At 36.6% G+C, this 17,208-nt stretch overlaps 1 protein-coding gene across 2 annotated transcripts in view; it reads left to right on the top strand.

Moving 5' to 3' along the window:
- The window catches only part of ankib1a (ankyrin repeat and IBR domain containing 1a), a 38,276-nt gene that overhangs the window by 4,889 nt on the left and 16,179 nt on the right, over positions 1 to 17,208 (top strand). For both annotated transcript variants that reach the window (XM_081375904.1, XM_081375905.1), the window contains exons 3-11: positions 5,769 to 6,069; positions 7,848 to 8,030; positions 9,627 to 9,744; positions 12,069 to 12,277; positions 12,377 to 12,465; positions 13,293 to 13,437; positions 13,757 to 13,917; positions 15,000 to 15,088; positions 15,252 to 15,382. In XM_081375904.1, the coding sequence (XP_081232030.1) occupies positions 5,769 to 6,069; positions 7,848 to 8,030; positions 9,627 to 9,744; positions 12,069 to 12,277; positions 12,377 to 12,465; positions 13,293 to 13,437; positions 13,757 to 13,917; positions 15,000 to 15,088; positions 15,252 to 15,382 (1,426 nt within the window). The remainder of the gene's footprint in view (positions 1 to 5,768; positions 6,070 to 7,847; positions 8,031 to 9,626; positions 9,745 to 12,068; positions 12,278 to 12,376; positions 12,466 to 13,292; positions 13,438 to 13,756; positions 13,918 to 14,999; positions 15,089 to 15,251; positions 15,383 to 17,208) is intronic.

Below are 17,208 nucleotides of genomic sequence, written 5' to 3' on the forward strand. Positions count from 1 at the left end.
TTACATATGTTGCATGCACTTACCATAGTAATAACAGTAAATTATGCATAATTACATGCAACTAACCCTCAACCAAATCCTAATCCTACCCTAACCCTATAGTAAGTTCATGTTATTAATTAATATTACTCAGTACTTAAATATAATTACACTGTAACAATGACACCTTAAAATGAAGTGTAACCAAAGAAGTTGTAAATACCTTAGCAGCGATATGCGGTTAACGAACATCCAGACTCTGCTGAGAGCGGCATTTAGATGAATATGTAAATATGTGCTTTCCTCTCAGTAACATAATAAACACAACAAAAATGACAGCGTGAGAAAACAGCAGTTAAGAAAGCATCTGATGATCATAGCGATATGGATATGCTTTCACCAGCTGTTCACTGACATCATGTTGACAGATGAGGTAATTAAAATTACACTGTTATGATAGTTTGATTATAAAGTATATTTGAGACTTATAGATCTGACTACGTGAGACTATAATTTGAATTATTCCCTTTTCTTTGCTTGACACATTGACATTACAGTACAGAATAGCTCTTTCGACATTAACCTGAACATTGTATAAGCATCTGTTTCACGTGTACCATTGACAGGCGACAAGCGAACAGGGACGGGCACCATTTAAAATCGTGAATTTCTGTAAATTTACAAATTCTTAGAAACATTTTGGATAATTTATGTACACAAATATAACACTGCAAGTGGTTTTTGGATATTTTGATACAGAATTCTTACATATTGCACCTTTAATGTCATGGAGAAACCCAAACAGGTTGTCTACTTTAACAGCACAGCAGGGTTTGTTGGGTTGTTGCTTCAGGGAGAACAAAAAGAAACTCTGAATAACTTTCCCATGTTGGCCCCTAACAGACAAGACCTAAAGCAAATATGCATGGAATGGAGAGCCTGTGGTGTTTTTGTGCAATACAAGGTTATTTTTGCATGGTTGTTGAATTCAAGTGCTTGGTATTTGAGTCAAGACCACTTGGAGCCATGAGGCCAACTCTTACTTGTGTAAGTGTAGTAGTTAATGCATCCTTCTGAGAAAATGGTTGGTAATTACAAGCCAGAACAGCTGGCCACTGTCTCTCTGTCCCTCCTCTTTCCTTGTCACTTTCCTCTCTTTATTTTACAGCACTTTGGAGCACGCTACTAGCAACCTCAATCATTTCAGAGCCTGATTTCAATTAACAGATCTTTAAACAAATAAATAAAACATTTTTAGTTAACAATAATAATACGGGGCGTAACTGTACCTTTGAAACACTGGTTATTCTGGCCTACGTAAACAGAAAAAGAGCATCTGATAGTGACCAACCAACCACAGTTTATTTAGTTTATTTTACTGTGCTGTTTATGTGCAGATTTACAGATCATGCCACAATAATAAGCTGGAACAGGGAGGGAAATCGCTCTGCATTCTCCAATAATGTTTGGATGGTAAACATTGGAAATATGGCAGTCAATATGTGTCCACCTTATTCCTGACGATCTAACTGCGTTTTGAATTATGGGTGGCACTTCCGGTTTGGGACACTTCCATTAAAAAAGGCCGAAACGAATCATTTCAAATCATAAAGTTGCCCTACAAATAAGATGATCTGTCATTTTGACTGTATGAGCTGTCAATTTTCCTTCATGATTTATTTTCAGACATCACGAAAATAACGTTATACTTGGTATTGAAACGTGACATGTTATAACAAGAATATCTAAGGCTCTTTTCAGTCGCTGCGTTCTTTTCCTTGTGATTATTTTCCTTTTTCCCGTTGCAATCCGCTGTTAAAGTATGAAAAAAGGACAACATATACTGCACATTTGTGGTCTGTTCTCCCGAATTTACTTTTCGATATATTCCATTCATAATTCACTGCAATGCACGAAGAATCTCTCGTTATTCTCCTCAAATCCTCACGTCTCTTTCCAGGTCTGTTTTCACTGGTAAATGCAATTTATTATCTGTCAAAATGACGGAAATCACTTTGAAATAGTATCACGTAATGCTGAAGTTAATGAACATTTTTGATTAAGGCAACATAAACTACATTATACAGATATATATTACTACAGTGACATTTAACCCGTCTGTTATTGCTGAGGAAAGACTCGCGCGTTTGGGGTTGTTTGGTCTGATGAAATACCTTGTTGATGCTTTTACACTTTTAAATTTAATTTTAATGTGCACTGGTTGAAGGGTGAGTAGATTAATGTCATCTCATTGTGACACTTTTTAACATATTGCGTTCATAGAGCGAGCGTTTCACTGGTTGTTTACAGCTTAACGGAATTACACCCATAATTCGCGCAAAGCGTCATGGGGCCTAGGAATAAAGTATTCAGTAGGCTACTGATTTTTCTCAAAAACTCACAAAATCAAGCAGTTTGTACAGTTTTGTTTATGAATATCTAGTTTATTTGCTGTTGACACTATGGATTACTAACACCTTGCTCCAGTGCAAACCCTCCTACTTTTGGCATTAAAAAAATACTGTCAGGATTTACTGAAAAGACGCAGTGGAAAATTAGAGTTGAATAGGCTTAGACAAGGTTATTTAACAAGGTTATTTAATAATATTTTATTATTAAACTTACTGCATTTGCATTTGTAGGAGTTTACCTTTCAGATACCAAATTTATAGGAGGAGAGTATTTAAATGAATCGTGCAAGGTGATTTACTAAGGTTTGCGCTAGTTAATTTACTCGTATATAATCTAAATGATTTATCGCCCGAAAAAAGCACGTCTTAAACCAGACACTATGTTTAGTCAATCTGGCCCTTAATATGTTTTAAAGATTTGATGTCATTAACCTGGCAAACTTTGTCTAATCTTGTTATCATTTCTTTCTCAAAAGTGCTAGCTGCACAAATCGATACTTTATAAATACGATTTCCAGGCGGACTATTCCTCGAATTTGCTTAAAGGTTTAGTTCACCCAAAAATTCATCTTCAGAACACAAATAAAGATCTTTTTGATGAAATCTGAGAGCTTTCTGGACAAAACTTTGGACTAAACCGCTCAATTCATATGGATTAGTTTTACGATCTCTTTATGAATTTTTGAAGCATCAAAGTGGTAGTTGCGTAGCTGTCAATGGAGGGACAGAAAGCTCTCAGATCTCATCAAAAAGATCTTCATTAGTGTTGTGAAGATGAACGAAAGTCTTACAGGTTAGGAACGACATTAGGGTGAGAAATTAATGACAGAAATGTTTTTTTTGGGGTTAACTATCACTTTAAAGTCAGCCAACCAAATTAGAGCTCAAAAATGCTATTCTACATGCTTGTGTTTTTTCATTCTTCTTTGTGTCCTTTGCTTGACAGTTTGGGAAGAAAGATGTTGACTAAACTACAAACACCATAGTTTGAACCACCTCCCTCGCTAGAACGGCCAGTTTGAAGTGGTTACATATTTAAATCCTTATAGCAGAGACTTCAGGATCCTGTAACTGGAATTCTGATTCACTTTTTGGCTGCTACTGATTCTTGTAAAAAATAGCCTGCAAGTCTAGACTACACCCAACATTTCTGAGGCGAAATATGTGTAGCTCTGGTATTTGGCCTAATGTGATATGTAAACCCTTTGTGTGGTCTTGTATTTATTAGGATCGCACTGTCGTTAACCAGCATACAGTAGAACGAAACACAAGATATCTGCCACATGCTTGTCTAGACATTATCCTTGAATGTTGGTGTCATTCCTGATGAAACGCTTGGCTTTGCAATTCATGATGTGGTTATGTCATTATTGCACTAAGGTTCTATTGTTACATCTCACTGGATCTAACAGTTAACAGTATTGTTAACAGGTGTCCGTGCCAATTTCTTAGAAGTTCAACCAGTCTTTCCGGCCTCTCGGGTGCAGTCGGGTATGGAGAGGAGAATGCAGGGAGTTAAAGCTGTTGTTTTCAGTTGCATCAACTAATAAACTCCCAGTGCTAGATTCACATCGCAGACTTCCCAGAACAGCTCGCTGAGTCATTTCCACTGAAAGGCATTAGAGCCCGCTGAATGCATTCACTAAATTCACTCTTAAATCTTACAAGGATGTAAGTTTGCTAAGTCCTTTCTAGGGCGCATTATCAATTACTTTAAAGCTCCCACAATTAATCGGCTGAAAATGATATTAGTCTAATTACCTCAAGAGACACTGAGGATACCAGCTGCATTAAAGTGTCATGACATTTTCATTGATTATGTGGTTATGATGATCTTCCTGATGCGCTCTCGAATGTTATGAGATGCCTGCACTAGCTCTCCTGGATTTCTTCAAGCAATAACTCTGGGAGGGTGGCAAAAGACAAAGGTTGTCTTGAAATTCTACCTGTATCTGTGTTTTATAGAGGCTTATAAAATTGATATGCCTGAGATTTCTGGTCTTGGATGCTTATTGGTCAATATAGCATGCCATAATTTACAAAATATTAACAGTTTTGTTTCATAACTCCTGTTCACCATATAACTGCATGGCACCCTTGAGGCTTTAATCATGCAAAATCAGTGAATATTGGTAATGGGTTATGCACAGGGATATTTTTATTTGTTATATTCAAATTTTAATTAACTTGTATTTTTATATTTTTAGTTTTCATGTTAATTTTAGTTTAGCCTATTTTTTTTCTAATTTCCCTTATGTGCTTTTGTCATTTTATTAGTTTTTTTGTTTTGTTTTAAATATTGCTATTTGGGTTAAATTTAGTTTTAGTTTTTATTTATATCCAGTTAATAATTTTAATGCTTCAACTTTCAGTTTATTGCCGAAGAAACATTTCTAATTTTAAGTTTTTCATCTTTATTTTATTTAATCTTTATTCCAATTAACAGAAATGTTTTATAGTTTTAGTTTTAGTAAACGTTAATGATAACCCCGGTATGATATATTCATATTTTTCATATATATTTAGTATTTTCGCTACAAACCAGCATGTTTGATTACGATAATAAATTAATAATATGATGACAAATACCAGTTTACAATATCAAACAGCATAACAATGTTTTTGTTTGTTTGTTTGTTGTTGATGTTTTTTTAACAAGTCTGCATCCGCATTTACTTTAAAAAATAAGGTGCAAATGACTTTTAATAAATCACAACAAATTACAGATTTTAATAAAGAACAAATAAAAATAAATTCTGAAAAAAAAAATACACTGTATACATATACATAAACATACATATACATATATATATATATATATATATATATATATATATATATATATATATATATATATATATATATATATATATATATATATATATATATATTTTTTTTTTTTTGTATATATTTGTATTTATATTTATTTATTTATGTATTTATTTTTGAGGAAAGGAGATTTAATAAAATCTTAAAAATCATGGAAATTTCTATAATTCATACATTTTTATAGTTATGATAATCTAATTTCAGCAGATAGATATAAAATATAATATAGCAATATATTGCTAAATATAATAGCAATAAGTCATAGTGGTGCCTGATTTTTTTAAATGATTTGTTCTTTTGAGTCGGTTATTTTCAAAGAATCAGATGAAGCTGTTTACAGATCAGTCTAAATGATTCATTAAAGAATCAGCCTGAATCAAAATAATTATTGTGCACAAAACGAATATGCACAAACACTACACTATTATAGACTATACTATTTTGCATTTTGGTTCATGGCATCTACTGTTTTGTTTTGCTGTTTTAATTTGTATTCTTAATTACAGTGTGTACTTACTCTAGTTCCATTCCTTTGCTCCTATCCTGCAGGTCTTTCCTTTTCTCCAAAGATGGAAACCCCAACAAGTGCAACGTTCACAATGAGACGGCGCTGCACCTGCTGTGTATGGGCCCGCAGATCCTGCTGTGTGAAGGAGCGCTCCAGCCGCGGATCAGCCGCCCACAAGAGGACCAACAGAACCGGGCCGAGTGCCTCCAGATGATCCTGCAGTGGACCGGAGCCAAGCTGGACAAGGGCGAGTATGAGAGAGCCAACGTCAACGCCACCGACAACAGAAAGAGCACATGCCTGCACTACGCTGCGGCTGCTGGCATGAAGAACTGTGTTGAGGTAATAAGACTTTCTTATGTAGTTTAGGCCTCGAAATTGTGCATGTATTATGTGGTGTATTGTCACTCTTAAAGGGATAGTTCACCCAGAAATGAAAATTCTGTCATTACTCGCCCTCGTGTCGTTTCAAACCCATAAAACTTTCGTTCATCTCTGGAACACGAATTAAGATATTTTTGATGAAATCTAAGAGTTTTCTGTCCCTCATTGACAGCTACGCAACTACCACTTTGATGCTTAAAAAAAAAAGTGAATAAAGAGATCATAAACTAATCCTTATGAATTGAGCAATTTGAGACTCTATCACTTTATATGATGAATAGATTGCATTTATTCATCAACTCAGACACCAGTTGTTAGAGGCAGAACTAATGAGGTTCATTCTCGTGTTACGCAGCACGTTTGAGCTCCAGCAAGAGGTTTATTCTCGTGTGTCAAGCAGGTTCGGTTGAGCTTCTGTTTATGTTCACTGATCAAAGTTTATATATGAATAAAAGCCTAATTTCAGTCTGTTCATCATATAAAGCAATTGATTTTTTTTCAGAATATTTGGACTAAACCGTTCAATTCATATGGATTAGTTTTACGACCTCTCTACGTACTTTTTAAAGTGTCAAAGTGGTAGTTGCGTAGTTGTCAATGGAGGGACAGAAAGCTCTCAGATTTCATCAAAAAGATCTTCATTTGTGTTCCGAAGATGTGTTTGGAACGAATGACGCGAGTAATTAATGACGGAATTATTTTATTTTTGGGTGAACTACCTCTTTAAAGTGCCCCATATATGCTATTTCGGATATTACTTTCATGCCGTGTGTCTTGTAGCTGATTGTAAAAGAATGTTAAAGGTCTGCAAAGTTTCAAAGATCAAAGTGCAGATAAATGGAGTTACTGTCTTCCAAATGAAACGAGTCGTCAGTAATTCCAATCTTACTTCCTGCACGAACATATGTAGGTTTGTAATACATTTGCATAATGCCAGCCCATGGTCTTCATTGGCTGCCTGCGAACAATGTCTACTTTGCCCCGCCCCCTCAAACACTGTAGTTGTAGCTGAGGCCTGGAAGAGTTTGGTTCGTGTTGTCGACATGTCGAGAAGACGCTGTTTTCTGCTGCGAAAGCAAATCCACTTTGATGCTTTTCCAAAGGATGAGGACTCGGGGTCGAAGTGATACGGTAAAACCGACACCATCGTTACTGTTCGCATCACTGTTTAAACAAGTGCTGAGGAAGATTCAGAGCTGAAATTCAGATATGGTAATGAGCATTTTGTTTCCGACACACGTTGTAAACAACAGACTGGGCCATCTGACCAATCAGAGCAGAGTAGGCTCTCAGAAAGGCGGGGTTTAGAGAGACTGAGTCCTTTATCGAACCGTTTAGACACTGAGAAAAGAGCTGATGCTGCTATATATATTATGAGAAAATGAAAGTGACCTTGGATGCATGTAAACCTATTGTAGGAGACTCCAAAACAACATTAGGAGCCTTTAAAAATAGCATAATATATAACCTTGGAACTTTCCATTGGTTCTTTATAGTGGAGAACGGTTCTTCAGATTATTAAAATGTTCTTCAGAGTAAGAAAATTGTTTTTCTGGATCTTTAGGGAACCAAAAATTGTTCTTTTATAGCATCTCTGCGAAAACCCAACATTTTTAAGAGTTTAGACTTAGACTCATTAAAACTCCAGGACCATACAAGATTACTTTCTGTTTTTAATTGTAGGATACTATGAGTGATCATAACATTGGGCTAATGGCTAGTCTTGTGTTTTACAGCTGTTAGTGAAGAACAATGCAGATCTGTTTGTGGAGAACGAGGACAGGGAGACGCCGTGTGACTGTGCGGAGAAACAGCATCACAAGGAGCTGGCGCTCAGTCTGGAGTCTCAGATGGTTTTCTCTCAGGATGCTGGAGCTCAGGAGATCGAAGCAGAGTATGCCGCCCTTGACCGACGAGAGGTACGGTGGTGTGAAAAACTGTGCTTTCTGAGTTTTATTTTATTAAATTTTATTTTTTATATATACAGTACAGGTCAAAAGTTTGGAAACATTACGTTTTTTTATTATATTTGAAAGAAGTCTCTAATGCTTATCAAGGCTGCGTTTATTTAATCAAAAAAACAGAAAAAAACAGTACTATTGTGAAATATTATTACAACTTAAAATAATAGTTTTCTATTTGAATATACTTTAAAAAATAATTTATTCCTGTGATGCAAAGTTGAATTTTCAGCATCATTACTCCAGTCTTCAGTGTCACATGTGACATCTAGTCTATCACATGACCCTTTAGAAATCACTCTAATATTCTGATTTATTATGAGTGTTGGAAACAGTTCTGCTGCCTAATATATTTGATAAATAAAAGGTTAAAAATAACTGCATTTATTCAAAATAATTCTTATAATATAAATCTTCTATACTATCACTTTTTATCAATTTAACAATCTATTTCAAAAAAAGAAAGAAAAAAAATTACTGACCAGTAGTGTATATTGTTGTTACAAAAGATTTCTATTTTTAAAACGTTTGCTTCTTTTTTTTTTTTCTTTTTACTTTTTATTCATCAAAGTATACTAAAAAAGTATCACAGGTTATGAAAAAATATTAAGCAGCAGAACTGTTTCCAACACTCATAATGAATCATCATATTAGAATGATTTCTAAAGGATCATGTGATAGACCGGAGTAATGATCCTGAAAATTCAGCTTTGCATCACAGAAATAAATGATAATTTAAAGTATAATAAATTGAAAACCAATTATTTTAAATTGTAATAATATATAACAATATTAAATGTTTTTTTTTCAAATAAATGCAGGCTGGATGAGCAGAAGAAACTTCTTTCAAAAACATAAAAAAATAGTAATGTGTCCAAACTTTTGACCTGTACTGTATATATAGAGATCGATAGAGAGAGAGAATTTTAAAACTTTTATTCAGCAAGGATGTATTCAATTTGTCACAAGTGTCAGTTTATAATGTTATAGGCTAATCTATAGTAATAGATTTCTATTTCAAATAAAGACTTTCAAAGATTCCTGAAAAGAAATTCAGTTTCCGCACAAATTATTAAGCAACATTGATAAAAAGAAACATTAAAAAAATCTTTTAAGAGTTTTTAATGGTCCTTGAATGGTTCTATGCAAGTTTTTCTCAACAAACACTGATTTAAACACTGATGCAATTATTTGCACTTGATCAGCATATTGTGTAATTAATTTATAAATCTTATTTAATCGATTTACAGCCCAATATGAAATATAGGTAGAAGTTTCCGTGTGCATGTTCGCTGTTATTTCTGTGCGGTGTGCACTGAAGAATTGAGCTCAAGATAAATCACAGCTTGGTAATGTAAAGTCACAGGATATTACATCAATCAAAAGTGGATAGACAGAGAGAGACTCATGATTGCTTTGTGTTGCTGTTCCAGACAGACCTAGCAATATCGAAGTTTAAAGAAAAGCTTTATTAGTTCTTTTTCCATCACCTCTTTGCTTCACACTTGTCATTTTTAACCTGTCATTTATCCCTTCATCTTTCTCTCTCTCCAGCCATATGAGGGATTGAAACTTCAGGACTTGCGTCGGCTGAAAGACATGTTGATAGTGGAGACGGCGGACATGCTTCAGGCTCCTCTCTTCACGGCTGAGGCGCTTCTGCGAGCTCACGGTACGGATTTACCGCAGCTACTGTTAAAATCAAACAATTCCACGTTAGCCAATGAGAACGCTACGTTTACATGCATTCAATTTTACAATTGCATTATAAGTGAATCCCAAGACTTTATGAACACACAATAAAAGGCTCTGCTGGTCTTACCATGTTCTCTTAGACATGTGCATGGTATTCTGTGGAACATAATGTAGAGCCATGTAAAAAGTATAATTTGATAACATCCATGTACCATAGTCCTGCTGCAGTACTTATTATAAGAGATTAGAGATGCAATGGTTAATATATTGCAGTGGATTGTCACTGTGCCAGCTGATCCATTTGATCAGTTAAAGTTATATGCCAAAGTTGGTCAATTTCCAAGATCGTTCATTCATCAAGATATTACAAGCAAAAGGGTTTGGCTCGTCTTTGTTACTGTGCAAACTATAAAAAGCCTTGCTTTAAGTCACCATGAAGTCAAAATTAGCAAATCTTATGTTTTTATGGAATATCGCAGTATTTATTATAAATGATTTAGCTGTGCTCCTCATTATTTTGTTAAATGTGTGGGGGAACCTGTCCCTCACATGAGATCGACCAATAGAAAGCCACAACCAATTACCAATGGACAAAATCAAGCCCGCCCTACATTTGTTCTCATTGAAAGCCTTTTCCCTCAAATATATAGGGATCGTTTCATGCAGCCTTTAATATAATCTTTTTTTTAGAATTTTATTTGGCTGTTTTGGAGAAAAACTCAGATTTAAATGGAATAAATTGCTTTTAACGCATCAAGCATATCAGGTGTAGGCCTATGTGATTAAAAAAAATGGATGTTAAAGGTTAATTCTGAAGGCATGTCTGACCTTTTACTGAGTGATGTTTGCATATTATATCAGTGCGCTCTATTTCTGAAATCCCTGGAGTGCCTTGATTATAGTCTTGAGTTTTCTTCCGGGAGCGAGCATGTCACAGATATTCCTCATTTAAATAATTCCTTCCCAAGACATATGCAGAATAAAGGGGCGGGGCCTGGATGAGTTAGTTAGTAGTGTGTTGAAACTGGCGGTTATGGTAAGAGACAGGACATTTCCAAAACACACTTAAAGCAGAACTTGGTAACTTTTTTAACTTAATAAAACTGTCTAGAAATCTTTTGGATGGTTAAATAACCTGTTCTGGTGATATTGGTGACTTTCCCCGCTCCCCTCAGCGTTCCCAGGCGGAAAACCAACCTTAAAACTTGGGGACTACCATCCCGGCAAGATAGAAATTGGAAGTCTCGTGAGAAACGAGAACGAGCGCGAAACACGAATTGCTTTACGGCAATTCGACATAAACACACACGCATGTATGATGTATTACCAGATTACCCACCTCGGTAGACAAAGCTCCACACGATACAGTTGGCTTTCTCCGATCAAAACAAACGCACATGAGCAGCGGTAGAGAGGGGGAGGAGGCCGCCGCAAGGGAGTTTTTTACGACCGTGTAGTGACATATACGCCCCCCCACAGCTGTAGGGGGAGCTCGTGTGGAAAACATGCGACAACAAAAGGGAAAATCAGCAAAGAAGTGACTAGAGTTCGCTAGAGTTGCCCAGTTCTGCTCTAAAGTGGTTGACCAGGCACAACACACTGCTCCAGCCGACCAATCAGAGCACAGTGTGCTTTTCAGAAGGAGGGGCTTCATAGAGACAGGAACTAAACAGAGCGTTACTGACAGCCTGGGAAGAGAGGAGCCGCAACAATGGAGAACATCGGGAAAATGTGTTTTTTAACATTCAAGCATATTAAAAAAACATATTCAGTACACTTTTCCAGTTTGTTTATAAAAAATATTAAAAACAAGAAGCTTCATAATTCTGGCCAAAATACTGGAGGAAATCTCATAAAATAAAATTCAAGGCCCTGAAAAGTTTTTGAAAATAAACGTACATGGATACAGGTCCTTGAAAGAGCTTGAATTTATTTTGTTCAAGAAGTTTTCTGAAAAAAATGCCATATTATTCCCTCCGGTCTGCTAATGTGTTATTTCACCAACATTTCATGGCCTATGCATACTAGCTAGCTTGATTTACGTTAGTTACGTGGATTTACCCGTTACGTTAAGTGTTTCCCGCGTGATGTACTTTGTGTTATACATTGCCATGACGTTCACGCTCGCACAAAACTACTACGATGGTACCTCAACGTTTTCTGTTGGACACAAATAAATGTGTCCCCAAATTAAGTCCTTGAATTTGAGGGTATTGGACCTGGAGAGTCCTTGAAAGGTCCTTGAATTTGAAGTTAACCAAGGTGTGGGAACCCTTTTCAACCTTCTTTTCTGCTGTACAGACTGGGACAGGGAGAAACTTCTGGAGGACTGGATGACCAATGCTGAGGACTGCTGCCAGCGCTCAGGTGTTCAGATGCCAACTCCCCCGCCGAGTGGCTACAATGCTTGGGACACTCTGCCTTCACCTAGAACTCCCAGAACCACTCGTTCCTCCGTCACCTCGCCTGATGAGATCAGCCTGCTGTCTCCTGCGGACGGCCTTGCCCTGGTTAGATTCATCTCTGTGCATGACATCATGATCTACATTCTTCATCATGAAAACATATTGACACAGTCTGTCTGTTCAATGTTTCTTATGCCCATGTAGTGTGGAATTTGCATGTGCACCATATCTGTGTTTGAGGACCCTGTGGACATGTCGTGTGGACACGAGTTCTGCCGGGCATGCTGGGAAGGGTAAGCATTGGAATATAAGTTTGTTTTAAAGCACAAGATCAGATCATGTTTGTGTTCAGTTGTCATCATAATACATCCATTACACTTAACTACTTACACTACCGTTTCAAAATTTGGGGTCAATACGATAACAAAAAAAAAAAAAAAAATTAATACTTTTATTTGTCAAGACTGCATTAAATTGATCAAAAGTGACAGTAAAGAAATTTTATAACATTGCTAATGTCATATAAATGCTGTTCTTTTGAAATTTGTTCATCAAAGAATCCTGTAAAACGTTTAATTAATTTTAAATATTAACGTTGGTAATAATCAGAAATATTTCTTGAGCCGCAAATCATCATATTAGAATGATTTCTGAAGGATCATGTGACGCTGAAGACTGGAGTAATGATGCTGAGAATTCAGCTTTGATCACAGGAATAAATTACATTTTCAAATATATCCAAATTTTCACATTATTAGTGGTTTTGCTATTGTTTTGATCAAACAATTGCTTCTTTCAATACATTAAAAAATCTGACTTTTGAATGCCCTGGATTAGTTTGCAATAAACTTCAAATACATTAGCTTTTATACTTATAATCACTTACTATAAGTCAGTAGCTAAATATTTTACTACCATTTCCTATTTGATTATGGCTTTTGCAGTGCTTCATGGGATCATTTTTATTTTTCTTGCTTAAAAAGCAATGCTGTCGTGAAGTCCTGTGGAGAAAATGAATAGAAAAGCACTTCCACTGAAAAAGCACTCTATTGCACTATATTGTGAGTTGTTTATTATCCATATATTCATAACCTTTAAACACTGTTTGTCTGGATGTCAGGTTTTTGAATCTGAAGATCCAAGAAGGGGAAGCACATAACATCTTTTGCCCTGCTTATGACTGCTTCCAGCTGGTTCCTGTGGAGGTCATTGAAAGCGTTGTCTCCAGAGAGATGGATAAGCGCTACCTGCAGTTTGACATTAAGGTACAATTGGATCTCACTAAGCCCTGGAAACCATTTCAGAGCTGCCATTTCTTTTCTCTTATCATAGACCGTCTGATGCTGGCTTTGAATCAAAATGCTGACAGCGTCCTGCTGTTGGTTGAGTTTTTGCCAGAGATTGTTTGAGCAAGAAACGCTTTTGTAAACACACTTGCTCAGAAGTCAAATGTTTGATTGTTGGGTAAATATCACGTCGATTTGATTTGGATGATTTAAAGATTCATATTGGTTTAGGTGTGTTGGGTCATTTACGTCATCCAAAACAAATAGCGCGTTTCAACACATTTCTTTCCATCTCCAGGCTTTTGTGGATAATAATACTGCCATTCGCTGGTGCCCCGTGGCCAGATGTGAAAGAGCCGTACGACTGACTAGACCAGGACCTGGAGCCTCTGACTCTCGGAGCTTCCCTTTGCTCAAAGCCCCCGCTGTAGACTGTGGGAAAGGCCATCTCTTCTGCTGGTATGTTAAAGAGGGCCTATTATGCCCTTTTACAACGGTTTTCATGCTTGTATATTAAAAAAATATATATTTTTCACATTGTTGCAGCTCCTCTCTTCACAGTCTGTCAGTAACGCTCTTGTCTCTATGAAGCCCCTCCTTCTGAAATACGTAATGTGCTCTGATTGGTCGGCTGGATCAGTGTGTTGTGATTGGTCAACCACTTTGAGCGTGTTTGAGAAATGTCCCGCCCCTTACCATATCCACCAGTTTCAACACACTACTGACTAACTCAACCAGGCCCCGCCCCTTTATTCGGCGTATTAATTATTTAAATGAGTAATATTGTATCATGTTCGTTCCCGGAAGAAAACTCAAGACTACAATGGAGGCGTTTCAGGGAGTTCAGAAACAGTGACACTGATATAGAGAAGAACTCCCGCTGGAGGGACTTTGTGTTTTGTAACTATGCAGAGCTTTTTCATCCTCAAAGTAAAGAAAGTTAAACATGTACAAAGCATAATAGGTCCTCTTTAACCAGCAATTTCTTTGTTTACTGTAGGTCTGATATATTTATGTTATTGTAGGGTCTTAAAGCAATGTAAACCATACAACAAAGTTCAGTTTATTTTCTGAACCACTTTTTACAGGTCACATTTGACCTTCACCACCTATCAAAAAGTTTTCTTAAATTTTTTTTTTTTTTTTTAAACGATTTCTTCCCTTTCCCCCTTTTCCGTTACTATAATGTGTCCTGACATTTTACATACAGAGACTTTTGAAACTGATAAAAAAAATCAAATCTAATAAAAATACTTTCAAAGTAAAGCATAATACTGTACATTTTTTCTATTTACATTTTTTCATAATACTGTATTTTTTTGTGATTTATTATAATAATGGGAGCGGCGTGGATACAAAAAAACCCTAATGATTAAAAAAAATGAACTTTTATTTAAAATAAATTATTCGTATTATTTGTTTCTTTGGATTTTGATAGAATAATATGACATGGACACATTCTTGACAGCTTTCGTGAGATTCACCAGATGTTAATGTGCATCCTACAAAATGCCATGTTTACCTCTTGGTTTTCTTCTCAGGGAGTGTCTTGGTGATGCTCATGAACCCTGTGACTGTGAGACATGGAAGATGTGGCTGCAGAAGGTGTCTGAAATGAAGCCTGAAGAACGTAGGAACTCCAGACATTATTGTGTCGTTCTTCCAGACCATGCATTTAATGAAATGACCTCAGCATGCATTAACGTTTGACCTGCATCTTTATTTAATGGATGTTCATGACATAACCCGCTGCTGTAGGTTTTGATATCGAGCTCCTCCCTGTCTCTAATCAGTGGCCGGTGTGAGCGAAGCTTATGAAGATGCTGCCAACTGCCTGTGGCTGCTCACCAACTCCAAACCTTGTGCCAACTGCAAATCCCCCATCCAGAAAAACGAAGGCTGTAATCACATGCAGTGCTCGAAGGTCAGTACAGAATGGCTTATGTGGAAAAAAACAAAAAACATCTGCAGCCATTCGAATGTCAGACCGCTAAAATTATCAACTATATGGACTAAAAAGGTCAGACATCCTCAATGGAGAAGTTGGTAATCACACATACAGGGCACGTTTATTAAAGGTGAAATGCTCATTTTCACTCAATCTCCTGTTAATCTTGAGTACCTATAGAGTAGTATTGCATCCTTCATATCTCCAAAAAGTCTTTAGTTTTATTATATTTATAAAAGAAAGATTGGCTGTACCGAGTCTTTCCGGAAAAAACACAGCGGCTGGAGGCGGGCCGTGTGGGCGGAGCTAAAGCTGTGCTAACGCGCCGAGCTAACAACACACAGAGACAATAGAAGCAGTTTTACTCACCGCCTGCGGTTCCAACGCATGACCGCGAACCTTTATCATTGTGACTGCTTGATCCTTAAGCATTAGACGATCTGCAAATCCGTCGATCTGGGCTTTGTTTATAAAACAATCATCGTCGAAATGCAGGGAACAACAGTCTTACACAACTCCGTTTATGCTCAGGAAAACAAACTCCATCCACGGGTGCCTTAACGCCTGGTTCTTTGGGAATCTGTGCAGGGTTGTCTTGCCCTGGCATCCAAAAACACACTTCTTTGGTGACATTGACTTCCCTAAATCCGGGCAGGGCGCTTTGATGGGCGTACTGCTTTCGCTCTCTTGCTCTGGTCTACGAGTGCGCGCGCGCCCACGGTTCTTCCGGAGAAGTGCTCTTAGGACCCATATAAGGAAATTCCGCCCCATCTGACGTCACACATGCCCATACTCGAAAAAAACTACTCTAAAAACATACTCGAAACTTGTGACAAACCGGAAGGAGCATTTTTGGAACAGAAATACTCCTTCAAACGTACAATTAAATTTTTTAAACTTTGTCCATGTTTAGCATGGGAATCCAACTCTTTAACAGTGTAAAAAACTCAGTATGCATGAAATAGCATTTCACCCCCCCTTTAAGGTTCAATTTTTGATTCCTAAAAAATTATCAAGGGCATTTTTACCTCAATGAGAGCATTGTTTTTTAAGCATTTAAAAACACAACATGTTGTCCATTAATGTAAAAAACATAAATTGAACCAATTGACAAAGAAACTGAAGTATATAATTTATATACTGTATGTAGATTTTAATTGCATTTTTGCAGTGTTATATAGTACAAAAAGCAATAGTGATTTAAACGATATTTTATAAACAAGAAATTAAAATTGATTAAATTTTAACCAGTCTGCGCACACGTCACACACCAGGATGCGCGCGCGCCCTCAGATCACTTGGACGTTTCTGTCTATAAGAGGTAAAAACGATATAAATACTGTTCGTTTTCTCACACAAACCGCTCGTTTCGTGTCTTAGGCCATCAATGTGTACTTACGATGGGGAATTGTTTAATTTGGACGATGGGAAATTGTTTTAATTTGGACTCTGTGCATGCTCTTTGAGACAGTGACCATAGACCTGCATTATATGACTGACAGACAAAAATGGTTTGACCTAAAAATATAAAAATTGAAGCTACTGCGGAAAAAAAGACACCTACATCTTGGATGCCCTTGAGGTAAGCTAAAACATACCAAAATTTAATTTCAAAGTGAACTATCCCTTTAATGGCATGTTGTATCCAAGCTAGAGGAAACTCAACACTGGAAAATTTTATTAAACTGATGATTTTTTTGGGATGCTTTTGGACCTAAAACTAATAGCTCCCTACATAACGGTCTTGACAACAAAATTGCACAGGCATTAAAGAACATTTACATAGTATTTGTCCAATGAGA

Source organism: Scardinius erythrophthalmus (assembly GCF_964197995.2).
Source record: "Scardinius erythrophthalmus genome assembly, chromosome: 10".
NCBI classification, from domain to species: Eukaryota; Metazoa; Chordata; class Actinopteri; order Cypriniformes; family Leuciscidae; genus Scardinius; species Scardinius erythrophthalmus.